Source organism: Triturus cristatus, chromosome 6 (assembly GCF_964204655.1).
Source record: "Triturus cristatus chromosome 6, aTriCri1.1, whole genome shotgun sequence".
Lineage (NCBI taxonomy): Eukaryota > Metazoa > Chordata > Amphibia > Caudata > Salamandridae > Triturus > Triturus cristatus.
The window spans coordinates 1,463,498,059-1,463,518,396 of record NC_140589.1 but is presented as its reverse complement, the minus strand read 5'-3'; the positions used below and the strand labels follow the sequence as shown (position 1 = coordinate 1,463,518,396).

At 42.2% G+C, this 20,338-nt stretch overlaps 1 protein-coding gene across 3 annotated transcripts in view; it reads right to left on the bottom strand.

Annotated features, from left to right (window-relative positions):
• Window positions 1-4,440: 4,440 nt before the first annotated feature.
• LOC146821544 (uncharacterized) overlaps window positions 4,441-20,338 on the bottom strand; it is a 239,848-nt gene continuing 223,950 nt past the window's right edge. For all 3 annotated transcript variants that reach the window (XM_085612534.1, XM_085612532.1, XM_085612533.1), the window contains exons 7-8: window positions 8,391-8,530; window positions 4,441-4,828 (exon numbers count right to left, since the gene is read on the bottom strand). In XM_085612534.1, coding sequence (XP_085468660.1) covers window positions 4,707-4,828; window positions 8,391-8,530 — 262 coding nt within the window. In that variant the 3' untranslated portion in view covers window positions 4,441-4,706. The remainder of the gene's footprint in view (window positions 4,829-8,390; window positions 8,531-20,338) is intronic.

Genomic DNA, 20,338 nt, shown 5'->3' with positions numbered 1-20,338 from the left:
GCCTTGGAAAGTCAGCTCCTGGAGTTGGAAAGGGATATAGGCCTAGACACTGACCAACTCCTTTTACATCAGTTACACACAAGAAATATCTTGCCCTGGCCCGCCGAGAGGTAAAATCACTCTGCCTGGCCGCACAATACCGCCTTTATGAGACTGGGGACAGGACGGGGAAGCTTTTAGCATGGTTGGGAAGGAAAGAGAGAGAAACTTGATGGGTGTCCACCATACACAGTAGAGGTAGCATACTAACAGCAGCACAAGACATAGCAGACGCCTTTGCAGGGTACTACACAGATTTATATAAAGCCAGGACCTTGGCAGAAGGTACCGAAATTTAAAAGTACCTCCAGTCGGTTGACCTCCCCTCCCTGTCCTCAAAAGACCGAGAGGCTCTTGAGAAAGAACTTACCTTTACCCTAGAAGACGTAGTGATGGCAATAGGCAAACCAAAAACTGGGAAGACCCTAGGACCAAATGGAATACCGCCAAATTTTTCAAGGCAAATTCTATCTATTGCAAATGTACCTGGAAACACAAACAGAGGATATACTTCCCCCTAACCTCCGAATGGCCACAATAGTAGTTATTCTTAAAGCCAGGAAACCCCGGACAGAGTGTAGATCCTACCGGCCAATATCACTCCTAAATATAGAAACCAAAATACTTGCCACCATCCTAGCAACGAGACTGCTGTCAGTTATTACTTCTCTGATGCATGCAGATCAGTCAGGATCATGCCAGGAACATCGACAAGATTTAATCTGCATAGTCTATTGAACTTGTTATTTAGGGTTAAAAATAGAACAGACCCCCACATTTTCCTAGCCTTAGATGCAGAAAAGGCTTTTGATGCAGTACACTGGCCATTCATGCGACACACACTAAGGAAGTATGGCTTCGGTCTGGTATTTCTGGCTTGGATCAAATTATTATATACCTCACCGCAGGCAAAGGTACAGGTCAATGGTGCTATCTCAAAACCCTTCTCACTGGAACGGGGCACTAGACAGGGCTGCCCCCTATCACTCTTGATATTTGCTTTAATACTAGAACCACTAGCATGACTAGTCAGGGCCCACCCAGAAATAAGCGGATTTACCTAGGACACCGATTCAAGTCATGACGAAAGGATCTCTCTATATACCGATGACATCCTCCTATATGTCACCAACCCCACTGTGACACTCCCACTCATACTACACATATTTGCGCAATATGGAAGGCATGTGGGATACAGAATTAACTGGAATAAAACCAATCTTTATCCAACTATGGACCTATCCACACCCGTGAATTCCCTTGCCAACTGCAAGTAAAACATGAGGGATTTCAATACTTAGGTATCTACATAACTACCAATAATACGTTGAGCCTCACCCGAAATATCCATAGGATCTTAACAGACTTCCATGAGCAGGTAGAACGATGGCTACCTCTGACTTTACTAGGTAGAGCAGCCATTTTAAAATGATCACGCTTCCGCAAATACTGTAGGTTCTCCAAAATACCTATAACAAGATAGCTGAAGATGTTTTTAGAACAATAAACGACCAGCTGCAAACGTTACTATGGGATGGGGGCCAGCCGAGGGTTGCACTCCTAACACTCCAACGCAACCAATACAATGGTGGGATTGACCTCCCAGACATAAGATCATACTGCTGCGCTGCACATTTGATAGCCATTAATGAGTGGGGACACTAACCAGGGGATCACCCAACATACGCACTTGAGAGGAGCCAATTTGAATCCTGCACTTACCTTTACTACATACATGGGGCAAGGGACTACAGCAACTCCTACCTGCGCCCCAGAGGTCAATAGAGGCCTGGAAAGGAGCTGAGAGACAAATAAAAATTGGATAAGAAAATTACAAAGGAGACCCCAATTTGGGAGGGCACACGCCTACCAGGACTAGGCAAACTGAGGGGGTTTTGGCCCTGGGATGCAATCGGAACATCCATGCTGGGAGACCTCCTTGAGAGTCACTGACCTCCTTCAGCTCCCTACAATGGAAATCCAGTTAATTGATAACCAGGGATATCAATACCTGCAATGATAGCATCCCTGGAGGGCTAAGAGGGTTGACATGTCCAACATACCGACTATGCACCACTTGAGGAATGACTCCTTATTGGAGAAATACCTGAAAAAGCTGTCTCATGGATATATATAAAACCCTAAAGAATAATATCCCAGATAATCTAAAGGGTCTTAGGGCGCAAAGGGAAGACACCCTGGGAGAACTAGAAGACGTAGACTGGAAGGCGGCTTTAATGTACCCAATGGAGATAGTTATTAAATTGCAACTACGGTTGATACAATTTAAAAGCTTACACAGGACATACTTTGACAGACACCGCCTCTATAGAATTGGGTGGGCGGCATCCCCGGATTGTCTGCGGTGCAGCAGGAAAGTAGGGAGTTACATACACACCCTGTGGGGATACTCCTCGATACAAAAATACTGGGCCAAGATATTTGAGGAACTACAGCTGCCCAGAGATGCGCATACGCTCTATTAGGTATACCCTCAGACATAGATGTACCCAGACATACCCTTATTTTCTGTGACTTAGGACTAGTAGTAGCCAAAAGGGATATAGCGAAATACTGAGGCCCCCAAACATTCCAACGATGGCAGAATGGAGGCCGGGGATGAACCTCTATATAGGGGAGGAAAAAGTGATATAAAGCAAGATGGTGCCCAAATAAATTTTCCAAGATCTGGGGCTCCTGGCTACAAAACTATGGACTGAAAATGTGTGACGAGTCAGGCAACTTCCATCCGTCATTAGTAAACTGAATAAGGAAACAGGAAAGCCCGTACATACAGGGGGTTGCAATGTTGATATATACACAACAAAGCATCATTAGAAGTGAGTCATGTGAATATTAACCTGGCATTGTATGGTTTATAAATTGCCACTGTGTGTTGGCAAATATATGATGTTTTACAGTAGCTCTGTACACTATGTAGTTTCAAAAGTGTTAAACAAAATATATTTTTTAAAACCATTATGTAGCGGAAGTGCAGATTGTGAAACTTCACCATAGCGAATTTAACTAGGCCTTAATATGAAATGTGATTTTTTGCCTTGCATGTACTCTCCTCTGCATATGTGGATTTAAGGCTTCAGTAGCTAGAGAAAGGATGAATGTGTATTAGAGATAGTGAGGCGTGAGAAGAAAATCTTGGCAGAGACGTGACAAGCTAATAATCTGAAGAAGCTTCCTATTTATCGCGTATCAGTAACGGTGTACTACCCAAGGTATTGTAAATGTCCAGAAAATCTGAAGATTTTGCCACAGAGCAATGTGAAATCTTTACTGAAATCTTCCCCATACTAACACCTTACTACTTTGTTAATGTTACCTTCTTGCTTCTTAAATTTCTCTGAGATTTTCAATTCTGAACCATCCTCAAACTAAACCTGGAGTCCTGGTTAGAAGGCTTTAAGCTTTATGCATGCTGAGAAGGAGAGTTTGGGTTTCTTTAAGGAACATAAACTTCTGTTTTTTGCCATTTGTACTTGTGTGGCTATGTTGTCCCAAGTCTGATGCTACCAAACTGAATTTACATCTTTGACTAATGCTTCCAATTCAAATTCTGTTTCTAATCTGAAGCTTAATTTGCATTGATTATTAATGTATAATAAACTCACCGAATCCTGGTCCTTATTGTGTTGTCAAATAAGCTACACAAACTTTAAATTGTTTTATTGACTGCTAACTCCTTTGCCTCTCAGTCAACCACAAAGGTCTATTGGATAGAAATGGTAACAGTGTTCTAACACACCAGCAAACTCCTTCATCCATCTCCTGCATGTTCCATGACCTCCCACAAGTCTCCTTTTTCTTCTCAAAATCTTTAAGATGAGTTAGTGCTGTAGTGACCAGTAAGAGCTTCTTCTCTCTTTGGTCTTTTGATAATCCAGTGAGCACATCCCACTCTAACAATATATTTATGTCTTTACAACATTCCGAAATGGTCTCAGTTCCTCCTTGCAGCAGCCATCCTAAGAACTAGCCCCAATTTCAGAGGACATGTTACTCATCACAATGTGTTCTTCCACTATAAAAAAACAGGTGCCAAAGCACAGCGACCACGACAGCCAGGAAAACATTGTAAGACGTGAACTGCACCAGGGTAATTTCCAGTTGCATGGATCATGCTGCTAAGTATGATGACGGATGGATTCCATGGTGAATGTAAGAAAGTGCTCTTTAAAAACTAGGGACCATTAGACAGTTGGTTCTGTCTCCCACTTATTTGTATTATTTCCTGTAGAAATGGGGTTAGAGGCGTGTCACTTCCTGTGGGATGGAGTGATTTGTGTCACCCCTTAAAGCAATATCAAACATGGCCTCCTTTGCCAAAACATATGTTTATGGTTACAGCAAAGACTCAATAGGAAAGGACAGAATGGGCGCCAGGAAGACCAGCGATGCCAGCTCTTTTATTCTCATACATCCATTCTTAATGCATTATAAAAGAAAGCGCAGAACAAAAAACAAACATCTGATACTTATTTTTTACCTTTTATCATGCGTTTTATGCAGATATATCAGAACTATAACTTAGAAATTACGAACAAATCTACCGATCCAATAATTTTATACTAAACGCCTAATTAATTTGTTAGGCACATTATTCACAATATCGTCCTGTCCTTCACATGCACCACCGGTGCAATCATTGAGCTTTAGTAGGAGTTTTCTGACCCTTTCAAGACTTGAGACCTGTACAGCGGCCTTTTAAAGTGTCTCCATATGACAAGTATGAGCCGAACAAGAAATGCAGCACAAGCCACGGCCAGCAGCACAGCTGAAAAGGGAAAAAAAATAGATAACTGTCAATTGATGAAATAATACAGTCCATGAATCAATCAATCAACATTCAAGAAAAAACACAAATGCTTTTCTTCACGTTCTTGGTCAGCAACTAGGAGAACAAACCAGTCTCGCCAAAGAACTGAGGACGGAGTTGCGGCAGTGACTCACCATATATATGCCATACTGTACATCTTGAGACAAAATATTGACACAATTGAAACTATGACTTTTAGTATCAGGATTGAATGATTGCTGCTGTGGCAGTTATAGGCTGTTTCTAGTCCAAACGGTAAATGAAAATGTTTAAAACAATGAAAGTGCATGCAAAAAAGGAAACAAGAATCTTGACAGCACTTTCTAACTGCCAAGTCATTGTATAAATATAATAACAATTTAAAAAATGGTACACGGGGAGAGAGGCGGGATGCGGGCTGAGATAAATCTAGGAAAGTGAAATGACAGCACACCTGGGGGGAGTGGAAGAGGGAGACTTTAGGTAGGTAAAGAGCAAATGAACACATGAACTCCAATGGAGCGTTCAATACTAAAAAAACAAAAAAGTCGCCTCCATCATGCATTGGACGGATACACTTCTTTCACTCAGAACATCGAGAACAAAATGAGCAAGACAGACATAAGCATAGGGAGTAAAACTATCAAATCTTGGGCAGTCTACTAAGATAGTCAACTGAGTCGCCAATCATGAGCAAGGGACTGCACAAAGCCCATTCTAAGTATAGATTATGTGTTGGAAACAACAGGCCAGCCTACATACGGTTAAATCTATCTGCAGCCAAGACCTAAAACCAAAGCATGTGCATCTACATTTTGTTTCCATAACAAATGAACGTTTATTGCCAGCAATTTCTCCTGGGGCTGAATCCTATCAGTCACTAAAACAATATGTGAAATGACAGTATAACTGGAAGGAACCTGTTATAAAACTATTCTTTTAGAAATGCTCAATCAATTCTGAAATAGGAAGTTTTAGAAAATGCATGCAGGGCAAACAAATAAAAACTTAAAAAACATATTCATCAACACAATAAGGAAATTACATAGGCATCCCTAGAGGACGCATAACTCCTATCGATCAAGCTCTGACTAAAACTGAGATCATTTGTAAAGTATCATAATATTTTATTTAAAAAATAGCCAACTGCAAATATCTCACAATAACATATTACATTTCCCCAAGGGCAATCAACAACTGTTTCGTCCAGAATTGACTTTATCAAGGCAGGGCCTTTAGTGTGAACAATCATTGGTTACCTGTGAAGTAAACGTTGGGTAGTGCAAGAAGACAAAAAGAGGGAACTTGCATGTTTTATTTGAAAAGAAATCTTAAGTAATTTTGTTGTGTGATATCAATAAATCTGTAACTAACAGTATGTTGAGTGACATCTTTCTTACTGAAACTCAACAGCTCATAAGCCTTAGTCACCTGTGTGATTCTCTGATGATCTTTCGCTCTTGTGCTTCTATCCTGTGGCCTCTGTGTGGCGCTTTTCCCCTCCCACCAACTCCTGCTTTACCCCCTACCCACTCTAACACCTGCCGTCCTTTTTTTTTCTAATTGTGGCTTTAACGCAAAAATATCAAACTTTTTTTTTACCGATCCAAGTGGCATTTGTCATCTTGGATTGGTAAATACAAAACTAAAGGAAATGGTGCACGCTGCATTGTGCTATTAAACATTTTTGACGATGCTGCACAGTGTCCCAACGCTGGGCAGCACTGCCACAAGCGATTGACAAAGGCAAGACCTACTGGCTTTGTTAATGCTTGTTTTGAATAGCCCTGGATACAGGACAGTACCAAACAAAACTGCTCCCTAAAGGCCATAACAATCTATCAATTCTTCTGCAGTAATGGATTAATTTGCGATCAATTCTCTTACAGAATATTTGTCTCAAATACTGTGACAGTTTTTGAAATCCATGGGAAAAGAAAATATGTAAAACACACTACATCCACAACTGCAAAGCTGGAAGGTCACCCCTTTCATCTTGCAAAACAGCTTGCATTTATCCTAGATATTCAAGCCCCTATATTTTACCACCTCATAGACTAGATTACCTGAGGGACTTAGTATTTACATTGACCAGTAGAGATGCAAGGTCATAAACAAAGACAACTCCTCGTGTATCCTGCTTGTTTCTGGCTCCATCTGCCAACTGACCGCGTTTGGAAGCTTGCAACGTACCCTCAAACCACAAGAGTCAGTGGCAAAGTAGAAGGGCTCAGAGTAGGCTCTCTTGCTGCTCAAGTGACCAGTCAGCCACCTGTATAGGGAAATGCTCCATGCGGAGCTGTAGTCCAACATGGTACCCACTGACTTATAGATTGTAAACTAAATATTTTCCTGATCCTGTGTCTTGATGCCACCCTGTTCTGCCATTACTCGCTGGACCAAAACACTGCTATGCCAAAGCACTAGCCAGGTTTGTAAACCAATGATACAGCCTCAAGGGTGATTGGGCACTTATTCCAACTAGACACTTTACGTTGGCAGTTCACAAAGCTCATTTACCCCTTTCGGCAAGATATAAGAATTTAGAGATGGCCAACTCTGTTCACAAGGCTCCTTCCCTCTTCTTTACTGTTACCTTAATTTCTCCATCTTCTTCATTTCTTCTACACTGCCCACCTCAGCATTTTGATGCAACCATAGAGTGTCATAGCATATTATTTAAGCAAAAAATAATGTTACTCTCCGATGGGTTTATCCAATCCATCCTTGGTTGCTGCGTGTTGCATCAGCCAAACTTTTAACCCGAAGGGAGCAGCACCCCTTGATACCTGCCAAGTAATCGGACACCAAGGTGATAGTGGCAGAATTGCAGGTAGACTAAGCAAACAAGCAAATTAAGTAATACCATCAATTTTAAGAAAGTGGAAGGCTTTAGGTGAGCTCTGGGGAACATATAGCCATCATATTTATGGGGCTCAAAGGAACATTTGCTCCTCCCAGTAAACATTTTGTTTTGCTCTCTCTTTATTTGTGTACATTGAATGGGAGGTTCCTATTGGTGTCAGACTCAGCCTACTCCTCCTCCAGACCCCGCACAACTTACTTCCACATGCTGGGTGGAGATCTCAATACGCCTTCACGATTTGTTTGGAACTTATCACTGAAGAGGAACTTTACAGTAAGTGCAATTTCAGTTTCTACAAGCCTCTCGGGAATAAATAAAGAGCACACATACATCTTAACAATGATCATAGATCAAGGGTATGTTGCACCTAATTTGTTGGCCAGCGAGGCTCAATAATGGTATCCATAAAGAACTGAAGAAATCGACTCACTGAAGTAGGGTAATAAAATGAAACAACATATATTGGAGACTAATAATCAAGGCTCATTCCCTCTCAATTTCAGAAATAAGCTACATCAAGCATAGTTTCTCTAATGAACCAACCACTGCAGAAGATTTCCTGATCCAACATCATCACAAGAATGACATTTACATTTATTTGGAAATTTTACTACTTCCACCAAAAAACTAAAACCACCAACGTGACCATTAATTTGAATAAAAAATGATTTGTACCTAAAAAGATGTTGTTGCGCCCTGGATCTGATGATTCAAAGTGCTTGTTAAGGCTTCCAGATAAGGAGACAATTACCACTGGATATATAGTGAGGGTGTAACGCACATACTCGTCGAAGACAAAGTTTTCAAGAATAAACCTTCGATGGGAAAAAATTAAACAACAAACAACAAATTAAAATACGGCAACCAGTGACAAGATGCAAAAAAACGTACATTGGCTCAAATAGGAAGCAACATCACTGGTGAATGACTCGGTTTTCTTTTCAAACATAGGCAGACACATCGAGATGGAGCATGGCTATTTTTAAATAAAATGCATAACCCAAAATTGATCTATTAGTTGTTTTCAACATAATGCCATCTTTTTACCAAAAAGGTTAAATCATAGACAGCTGTTGGAGAAGCAACAATGAAATCAAAAACAAGCAGCAGCTTTTTCCTAGACGTTTCAACGAAACTGACGAGTACCATCAACATGTTTTTCGATTACCTGAATTCTTTTAACCAATATTGTTCAATTGGTCTTCATTTTCTTCCACCATAGTGTCTTTCCACCTTTCGCATCACATTCTGTACTAAGGGTCACAATGCTTAAACATCAGGGAAGTATTGCAGTTGTTTCTGCCATTTATACATATCAGAAGCTTTCAACACAAACAGCCATTGTTCACTGTGCATGAAGCGCTATAGCTCAGGTGCTACTTCGCCCACACGTAAATGGCAAACAACCTTAGGAGTAGAATCACAGGCGTGTTCTCTTACCTTCATAAACAAGACAGGTCCATAAGAACAGGGGAATGGTAAGAGCTGCCCCCTCTTTGAAAAGTAGAATGCAAGAAATGAGGAGCTTAAATGCATATGTGTTAACTCAGAGCAGGGACACCTTTTTTTTAACAAACTTTATTGCCTTTTATACAGCATGCATCAAACTCCTTTAAGATAGCAGTATACATTAGGCAGGGGCAGGCAATACAACATATTGACATACTGATCCTGTCAGTACCCTCGCCGGGCCCCATTTGTACATGACAACTTGGACGATTACATTATTTTCCCATAGCTATGTATCAAGTATGTTGGATATACCCCCTCCCTCGCCCCCAACAATAAGGCATCAACCAGACCCCCCCGCACTGCTGTCTCCCCTTGAGTATTGTTTGGTTCGATTAGTATGCTCTCTGGTACTCCAGGCGTGGATAGTGGTGCTGCGCCAGGACTTTCCTTAGTGACCCCCTCCCTCAAGAGCAGGGACACCTTGACTAGAATCTGTGCTACTTATAGCTTAGACATGCACTGGAAGTAGTTTGGTTTATGAGCTAAATTAAAGTAAAAAGGTCTGCCACAAAGTATGAGTAATCACTTAAAAGTTGCCCAACGATCAGTCTTCCTGTTCATTTTGCACCTTTTGCAAGCAATTGATTTGATATATCTGGAGAGCTGCAGGTAAATGTATCGATTAGAGAGAGGAGGCTGAAGTAATGACCAGGAGACTTAATAAAGATGTAGATTTCTTCTTTATTTGGCAACCCCGAGCGAGGCCCAGGCAAGCAGCAATGTCACCAGCTCCAATGCATCCCCCTAACATTCTAACACACATTAATAACTACTGAGAACACTCTAAGTGTTCTGATTCTTAATTCCACAGAACCAGGACAATTCTTCCAAAGAGAAATACAAAAAGAATTAGAGAAAAAAAAACTTTTAAAAAACCTGGTGAGACTGCACAAGATAGAATGGAAATTGTAAATCACATAAATAGTCTTCAAGTCGCTTGGGTTTCACAATCGTTCTACCGAAGGTGCTAATTTTCTTTCCGCTAAACTTACCTTGCCCAGAGCCAAGGCACGGCTCAGAGCAAGCTTCATTCCTCACATCATCTCCACTCTGAACACAAATATTGGAATCAACAGGATCGGAAGAAGACAAACTCTCAGTGTGGACATTAATCCACCAATAGTTCTGCTCGTTGAGCATAATTCAACATGTGACAAGGAACATTCTTAAATAAAGATAAATTACTCATATGGCATACACTGCCATCAGTTAATCTCACTGTGTTGTTCATGACCTTGACAATTTGTACAGGGGTACTAAATTTGCTTTTACCTTTAGCTACCTTTCTATTGGATTTTACACAAACCAACAGTCAAATTTACATCACGGACACCATGTTTCATTTCAAAGTTTTTTTTGTTCTTAAGTTGAGAAGTTAAAATACAACTCCTGATCTTTTTTGCATCCCACTCCACTTGTTTGCTTCTATTCATCCAACCTGGGTTGACCTTAGAGTGAGGAATACGGCCTCTCAGAACACCAAAGGGACTCTCACCTTTGGCATCGTGATTAGTAACCCTGTAGGTCCACAGCATTTTCTTAACTTCACAATCAATATTTTTCCTGCTTTGATTAGTCATTTGCAACACACCCTTAATAATGCGGTTGATCCTTTCCACGGCACCATTTCCCCTAGGATGATAGAGTGCAGTGAATCTATGTGAAATCCCTACCACCTCAAGAAATAACTTAATTTAAACAAACTTAAATTGGACACCATTATCTGTAAGAATGGTTTTAGGGAAACCTTCACGCAAAAATACACTGTCCAGGAATTTAATGACACAACTAGTGTCAACTTTATTGACAACTTTAAGTTCAATCCAGCTTGAAAACAAATCCACTAACACGAGAATATACCTCTGAGACTTATCAGACCACACAATGGGACCCATAATGTCCAATGCTTCATCATCCCAGGGAAGAGATATGCAACCTAAAGAGCTTCAAGGAGGGTTGAGGGTTTTCTGAGATTTATAAGAATTCGCACATTCCATGCATGATCGCACAAACCTCTCTGTTTCAATATCAATTTTAGGCCACCAATACAATGATTTGATGTTTTTCTTAGAACATGTTATACCAATGTGACCTTCATGACGAAGAATAACTAATTTTACCCCTTAAATTGCGTGGAGGAATAATCTTGTCCCCTATCTTAACAAAAAACCATCAACTCCTAGTTCATTTTTAACTTCCCATAACGCTTTTAACTCACCAAGCAGTTTGGATTTAATACAACCCCAACCACATTGAGATTTGGGGCCTCATGTAGGTAAATAAATTTTACCGGTTCTTAAATACCGAGCCGTACCGAATCGGTAAATTAGAATCGGTAAGTTACATGTAGGTAAAAATTCGGTAACAGTTACCGATTCGGTAACATTCGGTAATCACGAATCGGAATTCACCGAATCGGTAAATACCGAGGTGGTATTTACCGAATCGGTAAATACCGAGGTGGTATTTAGCGAATCGGAAAATACCGAGGATACTACCACCTTCCCTTAACTAAGTAGCAAATATCATAATAATGCTACAATAGAAGGTCTCTTAGGCTTCAATAGGGGACCCCATACCTCAAAAATCAGCTTAGTGAAATCACATCACAGGAGCATCAGGAGCCTTCTCGCAGGAAGGCTCGTCTTCGGTCTGAATAATAAACATGACGTCTGTGACATGAAAAGCACCAACTTGCAGGTATTTGCAGCTGCGCGTGTGTCATGGCTAAATAGTGGGTCGAACAACCTAGACTGGAAAACATGCATTGTGTAAAATTCCAGACTGTGTGGCACAGCATGTACAGACCAAGGTCGCTGCGCAGAGCTTGGGATGGTAACAACAGATTGCACTCGTCTGAAGGAAGTCTCGAGTCAGCAGTTTATTCAAGAAAGAACATGTAAACGCAGTGTCGTGTGCAAAGACAAAATAATGGCTACATAACATTCAACGTGGTTATGCTAACTGAACAATGTATGTACGTATTCAGGGAGAACTCACTACACGCCCCCTTGAGCGAAGCAAGATGTAATAGGCAAGAAAAGAGAGAACGCAGAGTTCAGTTTCGTCAGAGCAGAACAAGGCGTAACCAATGCAGCGCCAAAGTCCTAAAGTCCAATTAATAGCAGCATAATATTCCAAAAAACACAATGCAAGTATAGTTAAAAACTCAAACCGACCATCAGGAAGAGAAATAAGAGAAATAAACGAAATAAATGTTGCGCCAGGGTGCTGTCCTGTAGCACAGGCGCAATGGACGACAATCCAGTTAATCCATGAATGTATAGGCAGCATATGTGGCCACGGCTTCCAACAAAAAATCGTTTGCAGGGCCACTGAAAGTCTCAGCCATCCAATTAAGTAAAGAAAAGGAACATACGTGTTCTCCAACCAACGGAGCCTCTAGCACAATCAGAGGGCACCCGGAATGTTCCTCCAAATAGCTCATAGACAAGAAGTCGTAGGCTGCCGCTGAGATGTCCCAATTACCCAGGATACCATGCGCCGCACCACACGCCATGATCCGGACACCAGAACAGGACAACTCGTGAGACACTAAGGGCCTCATCAGTCGATCGAAATCCGGCACCGGAGACACCATGTTGGTCAAGCACAAATCCAGAGGCCATTCAAAGGGACAATCCAGGCAGTGAAATACAGGTTGTACGCAGGTGAAGTAGGAATACCTGAAGGATAAACCATAAGCCAGGCTCAAAGTCGCCAATGGCAAAGTACCATAGTAGTCAAGCATCCTATCACGAAGAAGATGCAGACGGGACAGGTGCTCGTGTGGCACAGAAGGAGCAGCCATTCCGGAGTATGAAACGGAGAAGCAGCACACCTGCCACTAGCGCCAGGAGCAGCGGGACACCTCCAAAGATGCTCGAGAAAAGTGAATGCACAAATGCCGGAATTACACCAAAAATAGTTTGGAAGGAGGTCACGAGACCCGAGGACACATGTTTCAAAAAATGAGCCAGGGCGGTCGTGGACGAGGCATTGAAAATAGTTTGGATCAAAGAGCCGAAATGCAGGGGGAGGTCAGTATTCAGAGGCGCCTGTACCTCAGTGCGCGTATTAGCAACGTGAAGGACAAATGTTTAACGAGAGGAAGTCAAAGGCACCTCTTTGTGGGACAATAGCGCTCTATTCTGCTCAACTTGTTGAACTCTGCTTTCAAGGTTGGAATCGAAGGCCAGATGGAAACATCCAGCCGCACGGGTGGAAAAAGAACAGTATTGCAGCAGACAACTTTATGCGAGACAGTTATGTACGGGATTCCCACTCACATCCCGCAGCAAGCTCCATTATTCAAAATTAAATATATACCGTTTGCAAGCACAGTGAAAGAAGGCGTAATCACAGCCACTGGGATACCTCGTAGTACGCACGCAAAAATCTGGGCTTGTACATTGCATGCGCCGTGTACTTGCATGTGCCTATTGTCTCATGTATGAATCCTAGAGGAGAGAGTGCTAAAGCTATTATCTATAACGGCTTAAGCCTTCTCCATGTTTGCTTGGTCAATAGCTCTCAATCTGGAAGCCGCCTCACTGTGCGACAACTTGCAGACTTCGTTGTAAATTGCATACGGCCACCTTTTGGTTCTGCCACCCACAGGACCATTCACAAAATCATTCCATTCGGTATGCACATTGATGGAGTGGGTGGACTTCCTGATCCTGTAGATGTGCTCTGTGTCAGCTGGTGGACAGAGTGGGATGTGTGTACCATCAATGCAGCCAATGAAATGGGGGAAGAAATTCCTGCAGGAACGTGACAGGCAACTCTGGGATACCCCACCCACCGCAGCTATCACCACCTGATGACTGCCGGATGCCAACAGATGTAGGCTGCAGAGCACCTGCACATGTGGGGGTATGGCGTGCGCCCTTCTTATTGGATGGTCCAGGAGTGGGTGTAGGTCCCTGATTAAGTCCATGATGGTTTCGGGGTGTAGCCTGTACCTCTCATGTATCTCTGCATCAGTCAGCTGGAATGGTGTGATGCGCTGTCTGTAGATTTGTTCCTCCCGTCGCCACACCCTCAGTCCTGCTGCCTGTAGACGTAGGCGCCTTGCAATGACGTACATTGCGGCCAGGTTGTCCACGCTGTTGCATTTTGGGATTGCTTATCTGCACTGTTGATGGTTACCACCTGCTTTCAATCCGTGTTAATTACCGACTCCTATTTACCGATTTTCCTGGATTTCTTGATTACCGAGTGCTCCTACATGTCATTTTAATTTTTACCACTTCATATTTACCACTTCATGTTTACCGAATCGTTAATTATGTATTCGGTAAATCTGATTCGGTATTTTGGAATTCGGTAAATATGAATCGGTATTTACCGCCTCATATTTACCGAAAAGTGGTTTTTGGACTCCTACATCTCACTTGTCTGAATACCGGTCGGTAACGGCATATTTACCGAATATCGGCCGTTACCGACCGGTATTTGGCTACCTACATGAGGCCCTTGGTCCTGACAAGGCTAAGAGTTTCATCCTCCTTTTGAGCTTTTTCCCACTCTTCTTTTTGTAAGCCTTTTTCATTGTCTTTCGAAAAAATACTCGCAACACACACATCATTCCAAGGACTGGCATCCACTTCCCTCAGAAGGAGAGACATTCTAATAAAAAAATCAGCAGTGACGTTCTTTTTTCCCGGAACATATTGAACATCTGGCAATTCTTGCAGATGCCGTAGATAAACCATCAGTAGTAAGCAATTTAGTAAAAGGCTTATGATCAGTTTGAACAGTAAACCTCCTTCCGCACAAGAACTTCCGAAAATGTTCTGAGCCCATACGCAGGCCAGTGTCTCTCTTTCAATAACAGAGTATAATTGTTCCGTGGGGGAAAGTGACCTGGAGGCGAACGCTATGACAATTTCTGCGCCACGGTCATCAATTTGAGTGAGAACACAGCCCAAACCCTTACCACTCACATCAGTGGTGACAAAGGTTGTGGCAGAGGGATTAAAAGCTTATAACTTAGAAAATTCGCTGATGGCTCCCTAATATCAAGAAAAGCATTTTGACTTAAGTTAGTCCATTCAGATTTGGACTTGTTCTTTAATAAAGAACACATTTCATAGGTTCGTTCTGAAAAATTTTCAACAAATTTAGAGTTAAATTCTGCCAAGCCCAGAAATGAGCATAGCTCATCTTTGTTCTTGGGAGAAGGAGCTTTGTTGATTGCTTCTACAAGTTTCTCCTTGGGTTTGATACCTTTCTCGCTAATTTCATGTCCCAGGTAAGTTTTTTTTTTTCAGTAAACTTACATTTACTCATTTCAGCAGCTAAACCTTTCATACAAAGAATGTTGAGTACTTTCCATAAAATGTCATCGTCATGCTGTTTAGTTTTACCCATAATCAAGATGTCATCTTGAAAAAATGTCACCTCTTTTAAGTCACTGAAAAGTTCAAACATAAGCCTTTGGAAGAAGGCTGCTGCAGATGCTAAACCAAATGGCATATGTTTGAATTGGAAGCATCCAAAGGTTGTGCAAAAGGCTGTAAGATGTTTACTTTTTTATCCAATACAACCTGGTGCTAAGCAGCAGACACGTCTAAAGTGGAGAACCATTTGGCATTTCTAGTTAAAGTTAACATTTCGTCAATGCGTGGGAGAGGAAACTGATCCACGATATGTTATCATTGAGAACTCTCAAATTCACACATAGATGCACCTTGCCATTGGCACGTCTGGCTACAACTAATGGAGATACCCATTCAGAGGCTTCTATGGGCTCTATGATACTAGAATCCTGCAATTTATTTAATTCTGACTTAACTTCATCTCTAACAATGAAGGGAATGTTGCGTGCTTTGTGAATTTTAGGTGTGGCTTCCTGTTTTAACCTAATAACATGAGCGAAACCATTCAATTTTCCGATTTTGCCATTGCGGACAGCTGGAAATTCATGTAAGACCCAGTTCTTAGTGTTTTCTCTGGACTGTTGGGATCGAAGATAATCTTACGTTTTTTCTGATCCTTCCAGCCCAAAACTGAGGGTCCCTCTTTAGCCACGTACAACTTACATAATGCATGTCTACCCTTGAATCTGAAAACAAGTTGCCTAAAACCAGTGACATCCATCTTCTCCCCAGTGTAGTTCACGAGGTTGCTGACCCTTACTACACAGAGATCTGCGTACCGGTACCTTAGCCCCTCCTCTAATCCCAACCCTCTCTCTTAGTGGACCTCGCCTTTACTGACCGTTCTCTTTTTAGCCACCCCTTGTCCCACTGCTGAGAGGGCATAGTGAGTGTTTTTTGCCCCTCCCCCTATATGGAAATGCCCCTCCTGCTCATTTCCCAGAAAGTAGGGTACAAGTCTGTGATGCCAATGGTGGTCCAGTCAGCGTTCTCCTCGAGTCTGAGGATGTGAAGGAGTTGTCCTAATGGCTAGGGCGGTCGACCTTGAATCTGGGGAACTGGGTTTGAGTCTCGGCAATGACGCTGAATATCCTGTGATTCTGGGCAAATCACTTTATCTCCCCGTGCCTAACAAAAATGAATGTGTCCTCATGTAACGATACTGGTGCTATGTAAAGCGCTCTGATACCCGATACCGGGTCAAGTTCACGCTATATGAAACTCCGTAAAAAAATAAAATGTGAAAAGGTAAGGAAACTAAGGGAATTGAAAACCTAGGACAGCGCCAATGCCCGCTCGTACTCTCTCTTTTCCCAACCATGGGAACTGGCACAAGTGGAGGAGTGCTGGTGGGAGGCAACTCTCATGTCCTCCAAAACACACTGCTGGCCAACCACAAGTGCTGACAAATCCCTCTTGGGGAACAATTGCATAGCAGCAGTGTCACAGTGTGCTCCCAGGCAGTGTGGTTCAAGGATTCCAAAGCCAGAAACCCAATCCTCTCATGAAGCCTTGGTACTGGAACAGCTTTCATCCAACAGACCCCCTTAGTGTACCGAGGCAACCAACAGTGTCAGGATGCCAGTGAAATGTTGAACAGTACACTTCACAAAATGTGTAAGATAACAAATGTATAAGTCAGTGAATCGAAAGCAAATTATGAACATACTACTCACACAAAAATGTTGTTAACCCAGTGTCGCCTTACTATCAAAAAATGTGAAGGACTCAAGGTGTGATATCAGCCAAAAGATTTTTGCCCTGATCCTTGATTTGTTCAACGAGATTGAGGATCCAAAAAGCAAGGATAAGAGATGGGGCTCTCACCAACCATCCCCTAGACATAATTCACAAGGCTGGACACGTATGGTGATTACTTTAGATCTGTCAATAACTCTGCAAGGGGCACTTACATACGTTGAACGTCCCCTTTGTTCTGGATGAGACTTCAAAAACAACTATGAGACTATATTTTACAAATATTAATTAATAAGCTTTATTTGATCATAAAAAATATCATAAAAGCACATCAACCTCAACAGTATACAAAACTCATAGAAATACAAACCCAGATTAAAAGATGATAAAAATAATAAAAACAACCTAAAATATATATCCAACAGTTTAAAACAGTAGAGACTGCCAACAACGCAGGGTAAATTTGAGAAATGTTGCAATGCATGCACAAACCTCAGGGAAACAGTGCATCTGTAAATATAATAACGCAAGAATACATCTGGTCAGTGCGGCACTCTGGAGTGGCGAGATTAAAAACCTTTTGGTGTAAATACGATAAAATTTACAAAAAAATACAGTTTGCCAGGGTTTCCAGAGAGTGCTCAACACAAAGACAGGTACGGACAGCTGATGAATCAAATTGAACCAAGCGAAAGCAAAGCTGGCATCTAATGGTTCCAAACCTAAATCTAGGCAGGATAAACTTATCCCACGTGTTGGTCACCATGTCGATGTACGGCTCCAAACCTTGTGTTGTTTGAATCAACATATAATCTTTATTTGCGGGTTTCTGAAGTTCAACCTTCCCTATTTCCCCTTGCCTGGCATCCATGAAATTTAATTTAAGCCAGTGTTTATCCATTGCAGATAACAATTCTGGGTTTAAGAAGAAAGAGGGCCTATCTAGCTTAGTGCAGACATCCTTGGTATAGCATAACCAATGGATCCAGAGGCCTCTACACAGGATAGGCAGTCCGTTATAATCTCGTTGTTATAAACAACCTCAGGATGGCACCAAAAGGAACAGACAACATTAAAGGGTAAAGTTCATATCATCCTCGACATAAGATAACCCAAGTTCCTCATGGACTGCGTAGGTTGGTGACCTGACTGAGAGATCCAGAATGTGACTGCATACTTTTGTTTTCCTCACCCTGCAGACATTTGACAACCTTATAACCCCACACACCAGATCGGTAAGTTAGAGTTGGTAAGCATTTTCTTTTATAAATTTCAATAAGTGGCACAATAAGCTTTTTATCAGTTTTGGGAGCAAGGTTAAATAAAAAACTAACAGAATTGCAAAACTTCAACCTTGCCTCCTGAAAATCTAAAGTAGCCCCCAAATAGGGACATTTGTGTATTCTTGCAATTGGGGAACAATGTAGTGTGATACACCGTGGCCTAAGGTTTCTGGGGATACAGGCCATTTCAAAGGTTTGGGTTAGGTTGGTGGCCAGGCCTAGATCGTCCATAAAGCTAACAAAAGCGTGTAGAAGGCTTTGGAGCCAGTTGGATGTTCTAGATAGTAATACAGCATCATCCCCATGTAACAGGAAATGTGGCACTACCCTTCACAGTTGGCATGCTCCTGCTCTTGCTAACAAGGGCCGAGTCTATCCCATTGATGTATTAGGGAATTAAGATGGGCACTAGGACACAGCCCTTTTGAACTTCTTGTCCCAGACTAAAGGACTCTAAGCATTTGCCGTTTGCGTAGTATCTTACAGAGGCCTTAAGATCCAGATGGAAAGCTTGTAAAAAAGAAACCAAACCACTATCAACCCCCATAGACTCTAATATGGCCCACAATTTGGATCTGACTACACTGTACGCACAGCAGTGAAGCTTAAAGGCTAGATAAATGGGACTGCATTTGGAAATCATGTACATACATATTAGGAGGTGCAGGTCAAGGCAGTAATCCAATGTACCTAATCCGGACCTAAATCCCTACTGCACTCTGGATATTATATGACTGTCGGGCACCCAAGATGTTACTCTGTTAAGAACAGCCCTATCTAGGACTTTCACGGTGGAATCTAACAGGGAAATTGGCCTATAGCCACTGAATCCGGTTCAGGGAGCCAAATTAGCATTGTTTGCCCACAGAGCCACCTCGAGTTTATAGAGGCCCATGGGCACCCTATCTGAACCTGGGATTTTATTTGCAAATCTAGCAAAGATAGCCACAGGAACCTCCTCCAGAGAAAATTCTGTTTTAAGGAATAACATGGGGCAGTATTTATTTGACACTAACCTTGCCTGTAAAAAATAAAAAGGTATAATTGTAAAAAATACATACAACATTAGCAGAGGCGAGTAGTGGAAACGTGAACAGGTAGTAAATACCTACAATTTCCGTGTGAGGCTGTGTCTAGCCCTGATATGTATTCATTCATTGTTTCAGTCATCCACTGATTTGTGATATGTATGTCCAGTGTCTGCCCTGCTTTTAACTTAAGCCCCTCACCTGCACTTTAAATTGGTTTTCACCGTGTTGGAGCGGGTCCTCTTCCCTGACAGCTCGCGCTTACCGGCCATATTGGGGGAACTCCGGGACGCCTGGCGGCGCCATTTTGGAGGGTGACGCGCTAGTTGTCACAAGGACACTAGGCGCCTATTTAAGGGGAACAGTTTAGGTGTGCTGCCTTGACATTTTAACGCGCGTATATTGCGCTGTGCTGGCGAGTGGTTTGACACACGCAGAACTGCTGTTGCGCTTTTTTAATTCTCCCTGTTTTGTATTTTCGTTTATTCTAGTTTAGTGTCTGCCCTGCTTTTAACTTAAGCCCCTTACCTGCACTTTAAATTGGTTTTCACCGTGTTGGAGCGGGTCCTCTTCCCTGACAGCTCGCGCTTACCGGCCATATTGGGGGAACTCCGGGACGCCTGGCGGCGCCATTTTGGAGGGTGACGCGCTAGTTGTCACAAGGACACTAGGCGCCTATTTAAGGGGAACAGTTTAGGTGTGCTGCCTTGACATTT